Source organism: Phascolarctos cinereus, unplaced genomic scaffold, assembly GCF_003287225.1.
Source record: "Phascolarctos cinereus isolate Bilbo 61053 unplaced genomic scaffold, phaCin_HiC Scaffold_5;HRSCAF=322, whole genome shotgun sequence".
Lineage (NCBI taxonomy): Eukaryota > Metazoa > Chordata > Mammalia > Diprotodontia > Phascolarctidae > Phascolarctos > Phascolarctos cinereus.
In genome coordinates, this window is record NW_027555958.1 from 275,788,885 (window position 1) to 275,802,842 (window position 13,958).

A 13,958-nucleotide genomic window follows, 5' to 3' on the forward strand; every position below is an offset into this window, starting at 1 on the left:
GACAAGAAGGATCAAAGACACAAAGTCAGAAGAGGAAAACAATGTCAACATTCTTCTGGGCAAAACCCCAAAGAAAAACAGGAACTTGTTTCAAGCCCAGAAAGAACTTACGGAAGAGCTCAATAAAGAGTTTAAAAAACATACGAGAGAGGTAGAAGAAAAATTGGGAAAACAAATGAGAGTGATGCAAGAGAATTATGTAAAAAAAGTTAACAGCTTGGAAAAAGAAAACAATTGTTGAAAAAGTAGAATTGGCCAAAAGGACAAGGAGTTATAAAAATCCACTGAAGAAAACAACTCCTTAAAAAGTACAATTGGCCAAATGGAAAAGGAAGTACAAAAGCTAACTGAAGAAAACAACTCCTTAAAAGTTAGAATTGGGCAAGTGGAAGCTAATGACGCTATGAGACATCAAGAATCAATCAAACAAATTCAAAAGAATGACAATATAGAAGAAAATGTAAAATACCTCATTGGAAAAGCAACCGACCTGAAAAACTGATCCAGGAAAGACAATGTCACAATCACTGGACTACCTGAAAGCCAAAATCAAAAGGAGGACCTGGACAGGAAGATATTATCTAGGAAAACTGCCCTGATGTCCTAGAACCAGAGGGCAATTTAGGCATTGAAAGAATCCATTGATCAATTGAACAGAGAAATGCAAATCAAAACAACTCTGATGTACCACATCATGCCTATCAGATTGGTAACCTGACAAAACAAGAAAATGATAAATGTTGGAGAAGACTGGAACATTAATACATTGTTGGTGGAGTTGAGAACTGATCTAACCATTCTAGAGAACAATTTGGAACTATGCCCAAAGGGTATAAAACAGTGCATAACCTTGATCCAGCAATACCACTACTAGGTCTATATAACAAAGAGATCATTAAAAAAAAAAAAGGACCCACATATACAAAAATATTTATGGCAGCTCTTTTTGTGGCGGCCAAGAATTGGAAATTGAGGGGATGCCCATCTATTGGGGAATGGCTGAACAAGCTGTGGTATATGAACTTAATGGAATACTATTGTGCTACAAGAAATAATGAGCAGGCAGACTTCAGAAAAACCTGGAAAGACTTATGCGAATTAATGCTGAGTGAAGTGAGAAGAACGAGGAGAACATTGTACACGGTAACAGCCATATTATGGAATGACTGACTTTGATAGACTTAGTTGTTCTTAGAAATGCAAAGATTTAAGACAACTCCAAAAGACTCATGATGGAAGAAAGCTATCCACATCCAGAGAAAGAACTATGGAATCTGAATACAGATTGAAACATACTATTTGCTCTACTTTTCTTTTGTTGTTTTGTTTCTTCTTTCTTGCGGTTCCTCCCATTGGTTCGAATTCTTCTTTACATCATGACTAACGTGAAAATATGTTTAATATGAATGTATATGTAGAGCCTATATCAGATTTCATGCTGTCTTGGAAAGGGGGGAGGAGAGAGAAGGGGAGAAAATTTAAAGCTCAAAATCTTACGGAAGTGAATGTTGAAAACTAAAAATAAATAAATAAATAATTTTTTAAAAAAAGAATCCACTGATCATCTGAAGGAACATTATAGCCAAATTACAGAACTATCAGGTCAAGGCAAAAAGTACTGTTAAGTAGCCAGAAAGAAACAATTTAAACATTAGCGAGCCACAATCAGGATTACATAGGACTTAACAGCTACAACATTAAAGGATCAGAGGTCATGGAACATGGTGGTCCAGAAGGCAAAGAAGTTAAGACTACAACCAAGAATCACCTACCTGGTGAAATTAAATATAATACTTCAAGGCTTCAAGAGAAAAAATGGTCATGCACTTAAATAGAAGGATTTTAAGCTTTCATAAGGAGAAGACCAGAATTGAAGAAAAAATTTGATCTTCAATATCGAGACTCAAGGGGAGCCTAAAAAGGTAAACAGGGAAAAGAAAACATAAGGGATTCAGTGGGGCTGAACTATTTATATCCCTATGTGGGAAGATGATTCTAGTACTTCTTAAAAATTGTATCACTAATAGTACACCTAGAAGGAATTTACAGAGGCAAAGGGTACTGATATAAGGTGGAGGGAATGATATAAAAATAATTAAAGGATGAGAAAGAGGAATAAACTGTATGCAGAAGGAAGGGAGAGGTAGAATGGGGTAAATTATTTCACACAAAGATGTCTGAAAAAGCTGTTAAAGTGGAGAGGAGAAAAAGGAGGATGGGCAATGAGGATCTCTTGAACCTTACTCTCATCAGTATTGGCTCAAAGAGGGAATAATTTACACATTCAGTTGAATATAGAAATCTATCTTACCCAAACAGGAATGTAGGAAGGGAGGAGATTAAGTAAAAGTGGGGGAGAGGGGCTGACAGAAGAGAGGGCAGATTGGGGGAGGCAGTAGACAGAAGCAAAACACTGTCTAGGAGGAAAAGGGTAAAAGGAGAGAGGGGAAAAACAGGAGGAAAAATAGGATGATGGGAAATACACAATCATAACTGTGAATGTGAATGGGATGAACTTTCCCATAAAATAGAAGCAGACAGCAGAGTGGATCAAAAACCAGAATCCTATAATATGTTGTTTGCAAGAAACACACTTGATGCAGAGAGACACACACAGAGCAAAGGTAAGGGACTGGAGCAGAATCTATTATGCTTTAGCTGAAGTAAAAAAAAGCACAGGTAGCAATCCTGATTTCAGACAAAGCAAAAGCAAAAATAGACCAAATTAAAAGAGGTAAGGAAGGAAACTACATCTTGCTAAAAGGTACAAAGGCAATGAAGTAATATCAATACTAAACATATATGCACCAAGTGATATAGCATTCAAATTCTTAAAGGAGAAGTTAAGTGAGTTACAGGTTCATGACTAAACAAGAGAGAGAGAGCATTATGAAATGTAAAATAGATAATTTTGATTATATTAAATTAAAAAGCTTTTGCACAAACAAAACTAATACAACCAAGATTAGAAAGGAAACAGAAAGCTCAGAAACAATATTTATAGGAAGTGTCTCTGATAAAGGTCTCTTTTCTCAAATATATAGTGAACTGAGTCAAATTTATAATACAAGCCATTCCCCAATTGATACAGGGTCAAAGGATATGAACAGTTTTCAGATGAAGAAATCAAAGCTATCTATAAATATATGAAGAAGCGCTCTAAATCACTTTTGATTAGAGAAATGCAAATTAAAACAACTCTGGGGTATCACCTCACACTTATCCAATTGGCTAATATGAAAAAAAGGAAAATGATAAATGTTGGAGAGCATATGTGAAAATTGGGACATTAATGCATTGTTGATGGAGTTCTGAACTGATCCAACCATTCTGGAGAGCAATTTGGAACTATGCCCAAAGGGTAACCAAACTGTGCATACCCTTTGCTTCAGCAATACCACTACTAGGTCTGTATCCCAAAGAGATCATAAAAAGGAGGAAAAGGACCTACATATGTAAAAATATTTGTAGCAGCCCTTTTCATGGTGGCAAAATATTGGAAATTGAGGGGATGCCTATCAATTGGGGAATGGCTGAACAAGTTGTGGTACATCAATGTAATGGAATACTATTGTGCAATAAGAAATCAATAGGCACATTTCAGAAAAACCTGGAAAGACTTGTATGAACTGATGCAAAGTGAAATGAGCAGAACCAGGACAACATTGTACACACTGTCAACAACATTGTATGATGATCATCTATTAATGACTCAGCTCTTCTTAGCAACGTAATGATCCAAGACAAATACAAAGGACTCAAAGGAAAATGCTATCCAAATCCAGATAAAGAGCTGATGGACTCTGAATGTACATTGAAGCAGACTTTTTCACTTAACATTATTCTTTTGCATGGTTTTTTCCCTTTTGATCTGTTTCTTCTTTCACAACTGTGACTAATGTGGAAATATGTTTTACATGATAGCACATGTATAGTCTATATCCAATTGTTTTCCATTGTAGAAAGAGGGGAGGGGACAGAGGGAGAGAAATTTAGAATTCAAAATCTTGTAAAAAAGAATGCTAAAAATTATCTCAATATGTAATTGGAGGAAAAATACTATCTGAAAAAAAAAAAGACAGCTCATAAACCACTTTCTTCATAAAGCCTTTCTTGATCTCCACAACTGCTAGCACAATCCTTCCTCAAATTACCTTATTTTGTATATGCATATATATTGTCCAGCTCTCTCCCCTTCCTTCCCGCCCTGCTCCCCCCAGTGTAAGCTTTATAGCAGGGACTGTTTCATATGTCTTTATATCTTTAGGGCTTTCCATTTCTGGGCATATGTTAAGTACTTAATAAAGTCATTGATTTATATAATTGTCGCTGATCGTCTATGTGAATTTAGGAAAATCACTTCCCATGACTGGGCCTTAGTTTACTTATCTCTGTTATAAGGGCATTGGATTAAATTACTGCTAAGGTCCATTTCAGCTCTAAAATTATTTGTTCCCAAACTAAAAATAATTTGAACTTTCCATTCTTCACTGGGATATGCCTTATTCTTTCTTACTAGAATGAGCTAATTTTGGCAACCTGTATCAATCCGGCCTTCAGGAATGCTGCTTCTTCTGAATTCTTTTAACATTTGATTTATATATTACTCATTAAACACTTAGCACAGTCTACCTTCTATTGTTATCTATTTATCCACTTATGACTAGAATCCCAGCTAGAGTGGGGGTAACTTGTACCTTTCTCTGAGGTATCAAATTAGAGCAGCCTCAGCAGGGTTGAAATTATAGTTTAGCACACTTCTGCCCATGATCATTCCCAGATTAACTCCTGCCCTTCCCTAAGCTTCACTCACCCTCTGCCCTTCACACGTTATTACTCAAAATTCATTTGTGCTTTCCAAAGTTCAAATATTGCCATGTCTAGCTTTGCTTGTCTCCCTGACTAGACTTTAAAACAAGTGCAGGGATGATGTCTGATACATTTTTGCAGCAGCCATGCCTCCGTAGAGTAGGTATTCAATAATGACCATTGCTTTTGATAATAGTCTTTTTCTAGATATTTCTTTTGATCACCAATCTGTACACCTTCACATACATGCTGACATCAACAACAGTCTCAAGTATGTAGTCCACTCTTGTACTGCTTCTGTTCACATTACCAGAGTAACTGTTGTTGTTGCTATTAATTAGAGCAGAGCAACCGGTGTACTGGACACTCATAGCACCAGCAATCTCTTTAGAAGCTAGTAACAACTGAGCCCTAGCACTTAGAAGGAAAAATTAATTATGGTGGTATGACTTAAACTCCCGTCCTGCCTCACCCTGCTCTTGTGCTTTGACCCATGGCTTTGGTATCTGTCAGCTATTCTGAGATCTTGGTTTTCCCCTATCTAGCAGATCCCTATAATTACTGTTCCCAGGCACAAAATGTCTAGTTAAGCTGTGTGCAGGATGACCTCAAGCATTACACATTTGTAAAAAGAGGGTGTTTGGCCTACATGATGATTGTCATCCCTTCTTGCTTTAATGTTGGATGGGTATTTATTTTCAGAGAAATATAAACCCAAATAGAGATCTGGGTCCCAACTAAGTACTCAAAGATGAAATTACTGCTACAAAGAGATGGTGAAATTGAAATACAGTTATCCCTGCCCACATCATGGGAGGTTAGGGGGGCAGCACCCACATGATCTGGAAAATCCAAGTAAAAACTTTTGGCCTTCCCTTCATATCAAAGAACAATCATATCATATCTTTTTCTTTTATCAGTTGTTTACAGCACCTTATTGTAAAATTTGGGTTAAGTATTTGGTTAGTATAAGGCTCTGTGTTGTGTGCTGGGCTTTATGTGTTGTCTGCAGCTTCCCCAAAACTGCCCCCCATAATTCCTATTTAATTTCTTATGCTGACTTGTGATGTATGGAAACCTGGAAACCTCGATGGGTAAAGTCACAATATGGAAGGGATAAGTGTAGTGTTCTTGGATACAAAAGCTCCACTTTCTCTCTCTACCCAGAACCATTATTAAATGTATACTTTACTGAAAAGAAGGGGAATTTCTCTAAGTATGTAAATAAGACCAAAGAGACCAAGGAATGATCATTATCTTTATTCATACACACTTGCTTTCAAACTACAATTAGTATATTTAACAAAGCGGATCATGCAAACAAGGAGTAAAGGTTTTAAGAAGTAAGAAAACCGATGCTAATAGTTTATACATCATTCTTTTTTTTAAAATTCCAGATGTTGTTTGACATTCAAATGGCCTTTACATTTCTTAGTAGTTGTTTACTGATAAAATAAAACAACTTCCTTCTTACAAATATAAATTTGGGGATCTTCTGGTAATTTGCAGGATTAGTAGTTTTCAAGTGGCTTTATTTTTGTTAAAAAATTAACATCACAAAAGCAATGCTGCAGCTGCCCAAAAAAGTGAGTCTTTTGCTAAAAAGATCCTAAAACAAAGGTCATGATGTGAATTTTTAGCAAAATATTTAGACCCAGAGGAATCACTGCCTTCATTCCAAGTGGGTTTGAAATTTATTATCACTTCTCTACTCCTGATCTCCAGGAAAAGAACCAAATTCTTCCAGAAAGGGGAAAAACACACCCCATAATCATTGATTATCTACAGGCATATTCTTAAATGGACATGATGCAAACAAAGCTGATTTCTGCAAAATTGTTAACCAGAAAAATGCGGCATCCAATTTTTCTCGGCTCATTTTAGAAAGAATTCTAATTAAGTCTAGTTAATGTATGTTTTTCTGAAAATCAGTTCTTGTCTACACTATCAGTTATGTAAAAAGCAACACCAATGGGCAGGTATGCTGCTCATTCTTTCTCATGGAAATTACACAGAAATGTTTCTGAACATGGAGGAAAGGGGTTATGGGATCTGTGAGGACAGAAATAAGCAAAGCAAGGCAAGATAAGGGCTTGCACTGAAACTAGCAGTGTAGACATCTATGTATGTCCAAGGAAAACTGCATATGAGGCTCTGCACATGACTTACGACTGACTACAAGTCTCCAACTGAGAGAGTAAAATAGGTGCATCTTTCCTGTAAGACAATTATTCCTGGATTTTATATATTTTTGTCTTCAGTATCTCTTCTACGGCTACAAAGGGTTTTGGGCTACTAACAAATTCCACCAAGACTTCCAATGTTTTCAAAATGGTACAAATCCCCAGAGAAGTTTAAAAAATAGTGCAACTGTATTCCACAGATGCCATTTCATGCCATTGGAACTCTAGATGACAACAGCTAAGTCTTCCTCCAGGGTCTGTGTGCTTATTTTTATGAAACATTGTCAGTGACGGCATTTTCTAAAAAAATGGCCTTAGCAGAATTAGCTATTAAAGTTGTATATAAAAAAGTACAAACAGCCTAGTATATGCAGCCATCCCATGTCAATTTAATAAATTGATTTTTTCTTGAAGGCTAAAAAATTTTTTCTGAACATTTTGCATTTTAGTGCAGGGTTACGGTAAGGCTGTTTGAGTACTGAGTTTTACTGAAACAGTTGTTAACAGATACAAAATCACATAGACTATACTGATGTCAGAATTCATTTTAAAGTTTTAATTCCCCCCTACACACACACACAAAGTTTCTGGCATTATAGAATTTCACAAACCATACTCAATAATTTCTTTAAGATTATTCTCAACCACATATGCTCTCATTAGTTTTCTCCTTTTAAGCATTATGTCACAGGACAAAGTTTCCCTTTTCTCCCCCAAAAGTCACCAGAAAGGCAAAGAGACCGTCTAACAATTGGTTATGACTGGCCCTGAAGAAATACATTAGCTATTAAAAAAAAAAGTAAGTGGCCTTTTACTGTTTCCAGGAATTCATTGGTGAGTTAGTGTACAACCACTAATAATCAAATCCTGTCAATTTTTCCTTTACTTTCTGTCCTCTTTCTGTCCTTAGCACTATTAATAGGTGACTTCCATGGCTCTGTTGTACTGGGCTCAAAACCCACTTTGTCTTCTTTCAGTGCCCAGGCCTTCACTTCCATTTCTATGAGTGTGAAAGAGGTGCCTTAGCTAGGGAAATTGGCACCCTGGATATCACTGTGGTATCAGCAATAAGAAAATTATCCAATATAAAGTGACCTGTTCACAGAATGCATATAAGATTGAAGAAAAGTATACTGCTAGATGAGGTTAATAATTTGCATTGGTTAAATAGAAAAACCACAGAATCACACCTTTTATTTTGGTAACAACAGAGAAAAAAAGGAAAGAAAATGTCCAATTTTTTTTTTGTGCTGATTTCTAAGGTGGAGGGTACCACAGATGTCTCTGATCCATACCTAGTGAAACTCTTGTCCTATTTCATAAAGAGAAATAGCTATGGTTTTAAATCAGAAAGTTGGGGGAGAAGAATGACAGAGATACGATTAACAGCATGTGAGACATTTTTGCCTCCATAAGGAGAAAAAAAATCTTTTTCCCTGTAAATATTTTTTTTTGGAGTGGGAGGGGGGCTGTTGAGTAAGAGCAAAAGTGCTTTCTTGAGCACTATTAGAATTCCACATTTGCACTTATAAAGGTCAGCTAATGTTTACTTAGAAAAGCTGGAGCTTCTTCCTTAAAGTGCTATATAGTAAATATACTAATCCTTTAGGGTCCAGTTCAAATTTCACCTCCTCAGCAATGATTATCTTACCCTCACGGATGTCTCTGGTCTTTGAACTCCTTGGGTACTTAAGACTTTGTATCTCTCATTTTCATTCTAAGTCCTTTACTGTCTTGTTCTTGTCCCTTTTTTACAAAGGGGATTCCTCTTCTACTGAGACTGGTGTTCCTGGATGGTTCTGGAGTCCCCTGTTTCTGCCAGTGAGAAATATATGGCTGGCACTCTGCAAATACTCTTGCAGTCTAATTGAATTTGATCACTCAGTCTCTCATATTTGAACAATTTCCTTGAACACTTATGACATGTTATTTTAAATGGCTCATTTAAATAGTAAGTCCAATCTAAAAGGTTTTGTTAGAGTTTGCATTAAGTATTTCACAGGGATTGAGGAGTAAAGGCACTAAGAAAAGAGAATTTCATTATTAATAGTTTACTTATGCCTCTTTTTTTTGCATCAATTCTCATTTTCTCGTTTGATTTGAACATACCACTAACACCTAGGACTCAGTTGTGTAATTTTTACTCAGTCCAAATACTCATCAACTTTTATGAAGAAAAGTCAGGAGAAAAAATGTCAGGATCCCAGAATTAAACCTCTTAAGGTTTACAGCTATTCAACAGTGTCTGGGAGAAATAATGCTAAGCCATATGGATAGCTTTTAAATTTTCCCTAAGGCATTTGGCTTCGGAGAGAAAAATAATGAGTCAGAGCCTACCAGGTGGATATGATACTCACAATAGTAAGTTCCTGGGCTCTACAAGCTGCTCTTGTACCCGTCACTGGCATGGGGTAGTCATTTCTTTCAAGGGGGCATTGACTGTGAACTCTTTGAGGGCAGATGCCATCTTATTTTTTGTCTTGCATCTATAGTACTTAACTGGCACATAGTAAGGACTTAATAAATGTTCGCTGAATTAAATTTATCTTCCAGAGAGCCCTATTTATTCTCATAAGTGCCTGCTCAACTGAGATGTTCTGATTCTAAAATTTTTTAATAACTCCCTCATATAATTTCGTGGAATTCACAAAATTGGTCAATTTTGATACAACATGTTTTGTAAACAGATATTTTAAGTCAGAGCTTTCTTAACAACTGCCTATACAATTCTTTGCTTTCAGTAGTTACTCTCTAAAAGAGCCTTTCCAGGCTGTCCCTAACATCTATCCCCACACATAAGATTTAAATACATCACAAGTTTTTCAGTGCCAATCCCTACCCCGAACCACTTTGCTCCAATTGACTTCTATACCATTGTCTTGAAAAACTGTTCTCAGCACATTTGCTGTGCCTAAAATCCCCTTATTCAGAGCAAAGGGATGCCCCCTTAGGTTAGTGTCTTTTCTGTTTTAAACTCTACAAGGATTAAGAAAAGGATACAAAGAGGCTAAGATGTCTGACTTTGTTTCCTGAGAAAATGTATGTGGAAATCTGTATGGGAATCAAAAGAGCCCCTGCAAACATGGTTCTCAATCTGTTTCCTGAAAAAGATGGACTTTAATTAGGAACTGTCTCTATGACATGACTTGGGAACCAGTAGTCGTTCTAAGAGCTTGTATGATAATCTCTTCCTTTGCTACTTCTTTGATCTTTGCTCTTTCATCAGTTTTTACCCTAGACCCTGAAATCTAACTCTTTAAGCAAGATTGAATTAAGTCAACTCTGTGAATAGCTGCTCCTTGTTGGTATGTAGACTATTAGGACCCTAGGATGAATCCTCCATAGCCCCTTTTGAATTCTGAATACTCAGTGCCACAAATGCCTGAAACCATAGCTGACTGACACAGAACCATACTTTCTGGGGCTCTGCTTTTCCCTCTTCCTGATTGTCCTCTCACCCCTGCCAGGCATTGTAGAGCCTAGGAGTATAGGTTACAGTACATCACACAGAGCTCTTAGCAGGTCATATGTTAGCCTAATAATTTCTTTTTTTTAAAAAGGGTGTGTGTTTGTTTTAAGAACAGATGAAAATCTAAAAACCTTCTGTAAGAGCCAGTGGACACTTCTAGCTTGTATATTTTTGAGTCATCATTTTTAAATTCCTTTGACTATCTGGCTTTTGGGTGATATCTTACAGCATTCATGCCCTTCTACCAGCAGCCATAATGAAACCTGTATTCTGGAATGGAATATTTTTTTTTTCATTTTTGGAATGGAATATTTTTGGCACAACTGGGGGACCCCTTTGTTACTGGGACTGATGTAATGTTAAATCTCATATGGCAAACATTGTTCTCATGACAGCATGTTACGTGCTGAGAAAAAACAGCATCCTCTTTCACAAACAGCAGTACAGACAACATGCTTCTGGCATTCCCATGCCTCCCAAGAAGGCAACCTTTCTGCCTTTCCCTTGCCTACAAGTCACTCACACAAACAAGGCCCAAGGTGCTGAAAGAGAGCCTGAGTCAGCATAAATTATGGGATTGAACATGATCACTTCTCATTAACTCAAAGAGGAAATATTGTGCATGAACCAACAAAGAGAAGATTGCATTAAGAAGATAAGTGTGTCATCTCAAAATAATACCTTCTGGCCTAGAAAATCTCTCTCTCTGTCTCTTTCTCTCTCTGCTGTTTTATGTGTGTGTTTTATAAGTAGAAGCAGACAGATACAACAAAAGCCCAACTAAATTATGTAAAGTAGCCATTCATTTTGGATAGTTGATCCATGTTAAAAAAAAAAAAGAATATACTTGATATCAGTGACAGTCAGCAGGAGATGCATTGAGGGAGAAAAGAATCATGGCAGAACACGAAGCTAGAATCTAAACAAAGGGGAAACTGCTTAGAAATGAAAACCTTCACAAACATAACACAAAGTGTGTCTTATAAAATTATTATAATACTTTCTTTATACTGCATACGATTATATCAACAGTATAGATTAAGATTAATTATAAACATGCAAAATTCATTGCATGATGCAGATGCAAAACATAGTAAATTTCTTCTAGAAATTAAATGTTTGGGGGAACTGATTTTAATCCAGGCTAACTGATTCTACATCTTCAGGTGAATCATTCAGTGGGAAATGGAAATGGAAAATGAAGCCTTTTTTTGTTTTCTAAGTAAACTCAGAAGGATAAAGTTTCCCAACTTTAGGGATGGACTCTCTAGTTCAATACTTCATTAAGTTATTGTACATAGTACTTTCATAAACAACACTGCAGCCTATCAAATAAATAAGTACAAAAGGGGAAAAGGGTTACAGCTCAGCTTCTTACTAAGTTAATAAAGTCAGTAGCAAAATATTGTGTTTTGTGAGATTGGCTAACAACGCTCTTGAATAGTGGCATAATTAACAATGGCACCCTGGATCTCAGAATAATCTCTCAGAGATTAACATGAACATAAATATGGAATTTTTACTTTTGATCTGAAATGATTTCACATGCTACCTTAGCATTGTCCTTAAAATATTTGGCCTCTTAATAGAAATGCAATTTAAAATTAGTTATCAAACCAGCCAGATGCGATGTGATGGATTCATGAAATATTTGACTTTTTTATCTTTTCTTTCTTTTTGGTCTTTTAAAACTGAGAGCTGACGGGCTGTGGTTGGGTCATGAACAGCCAATGTTTGGGAATGTTTAGCTTGCAACTGTGCCATCATCCACACTCTCCTTGGTCTTTTCTAGCAGTTTTTTTTTTAATTAACTAGCAAAGACCACGGGAATACCTGGTTCAGTGAGGCGCCCCCTCCCCAACACAGTGCTTGTTTTCTTTGCTCGCCATGCTTCCATTCTAAAGACTGTTCAATTTAATAAATCCTCAGCCTATCAGATAAAAAGGGGGTTCTAACCTGAACTCTATAATGAGGAATTCTATTGATGAAAATTGACAGGTGAAAGTTAAAGAAAATATATCAAAACGTACCAAAAAAGGGTTAAGAATTTGTTTGCTTTGTAAGAGTGACATACAACCAGCTGTGGCTCCTAAAAGGCTAAACTGGGTACTATATCAACTTTCACTAAGACGATGTTTCTTGGTTGAAAGTGAGATCCTGAATGGTTGATCACATTTAGACTTCTAACCCTACAATTTTCAGGTCTCCAACTGGAATAAGCAACAAGACTGAGACCTTAAAATTTTAGGAATTAAGGAACACTGTGAGTGGGACCAGGGAATTGGGGTTTTTGTTCCTGTCGGTCATTTTCATACCGAGCTCTGCAAGATGGGGTGGAGAAACTGTGGATTGACATAAGAGAACCCTTCAAAATCGGCTTGGTCTATGTTAGCAATGACCAGTTGATCAGGTGGTGTTAACACCGGCTGCCCTCGTGTGAAGAATTTGTCAAAGTTTTCTGCTCCTTTGCCACACTGTGAAAGAAGAGAGAAAGTGAGACGTCAGTAGAGAATGTAAACATAGGAAACATCTTTGGGGGGAGCATTTGAGGTTGGAGAATATGTCCTTTGAAAGCCAGGGCTGATTAAGCAGGAAGGATTTGGGAGGAATAGCAGCGCTGCTGTATTTAAAGTCCTACATAGTGATAATAGTGCAGACTATTTTAGATTCTTAGCAATAATATTAATACAGTAAAAGGTGAATTATCAGACACTCGGCCCAACTGGTTGATTTTAGAAACCTGTGTTTCTGATCTGGCACAAGCTAAACTTTTAGTTTAATAATTAGCTAGCAGTACTGGAAGGGTCATTCAAAAGCTACTTACTGTTTTTGCTGAGTTTTGTTTGATTTTGTTTTAAAACAAATAGATCTGTGTTTCACTAATTTGTTTAAGTCACTATCCTCTCTATTACTGGCATATTTCCTTTTGCACCACCTGGGTGTAACATGAATTAAAGAAGTTTTGATGAATTGGGAAAGCTTATTCTATTAATCAAGAATAGCTGGCCCTGGGCAAAGCAGTGAAGGAAGAAACATTTAACTCCACTCCAAAATCACCTTAGACAGGTAATCTATTCCACTTACACTTAATATCAGTCCTACCTTCAATTTGCAGGATGATAGAGATTTTATTCTAATAGGTTGTATTTCTGTTGTGCTTTTCCTCTAAAAATCTCAACAGACGTCAAAGCAAAGATCAAGCAGATCGGGTTTCTGACATTCACGTTCTCCTCCATGAGTAAGCCACCTCAAGCATATATAGTTCTTTGGGAAATGAAAGAGACCTCCAATTCAGAGCCAAAGATGGTAGCCCCAAATGAGTACTGTGGTAGGGAGCAGCTGCATACCCTGGAAGCTGATATTTTGAGGTCTTTTTCAATGCCTGATTAATCAAAACTCATATGTTGCAACAACTCTTATAATGTTCATCCAGCTGATGGTGATCACTGCTCTGTCCTACTTGAGAGAGAGATTAATTGGCCTTGTCTTGATATTAA

The 13,958-nt window shown here is 36.7% G+C and overlaps 1 protein-coding gene across 1 annotated transcript in view; it reads right to left on the reverse strand.

Moving 5' to 3' along the window:
• Positions 1 to 6,054: 6,054 nt before the first annotated feature.
• Positions 6,055 to 13,958, reverse strand: part of PRKCA (protein kinase C alpha) — a 502,485-nt gene continuing 494,581 nt past the window's right edge. The window contains exon 17 of the mRNA XM_021000935.2: positions 6,055 to 12,935. Within this exon, the coding sequence (XP_020856594.1) occupies positions 12,771 to 12,935 (165 nt within the window). The 3' untranslated portion in view covers positions 6,055 to 12,770. The remainder of the gene's footprint in view (positions 12,936 to 13,958) is intronic.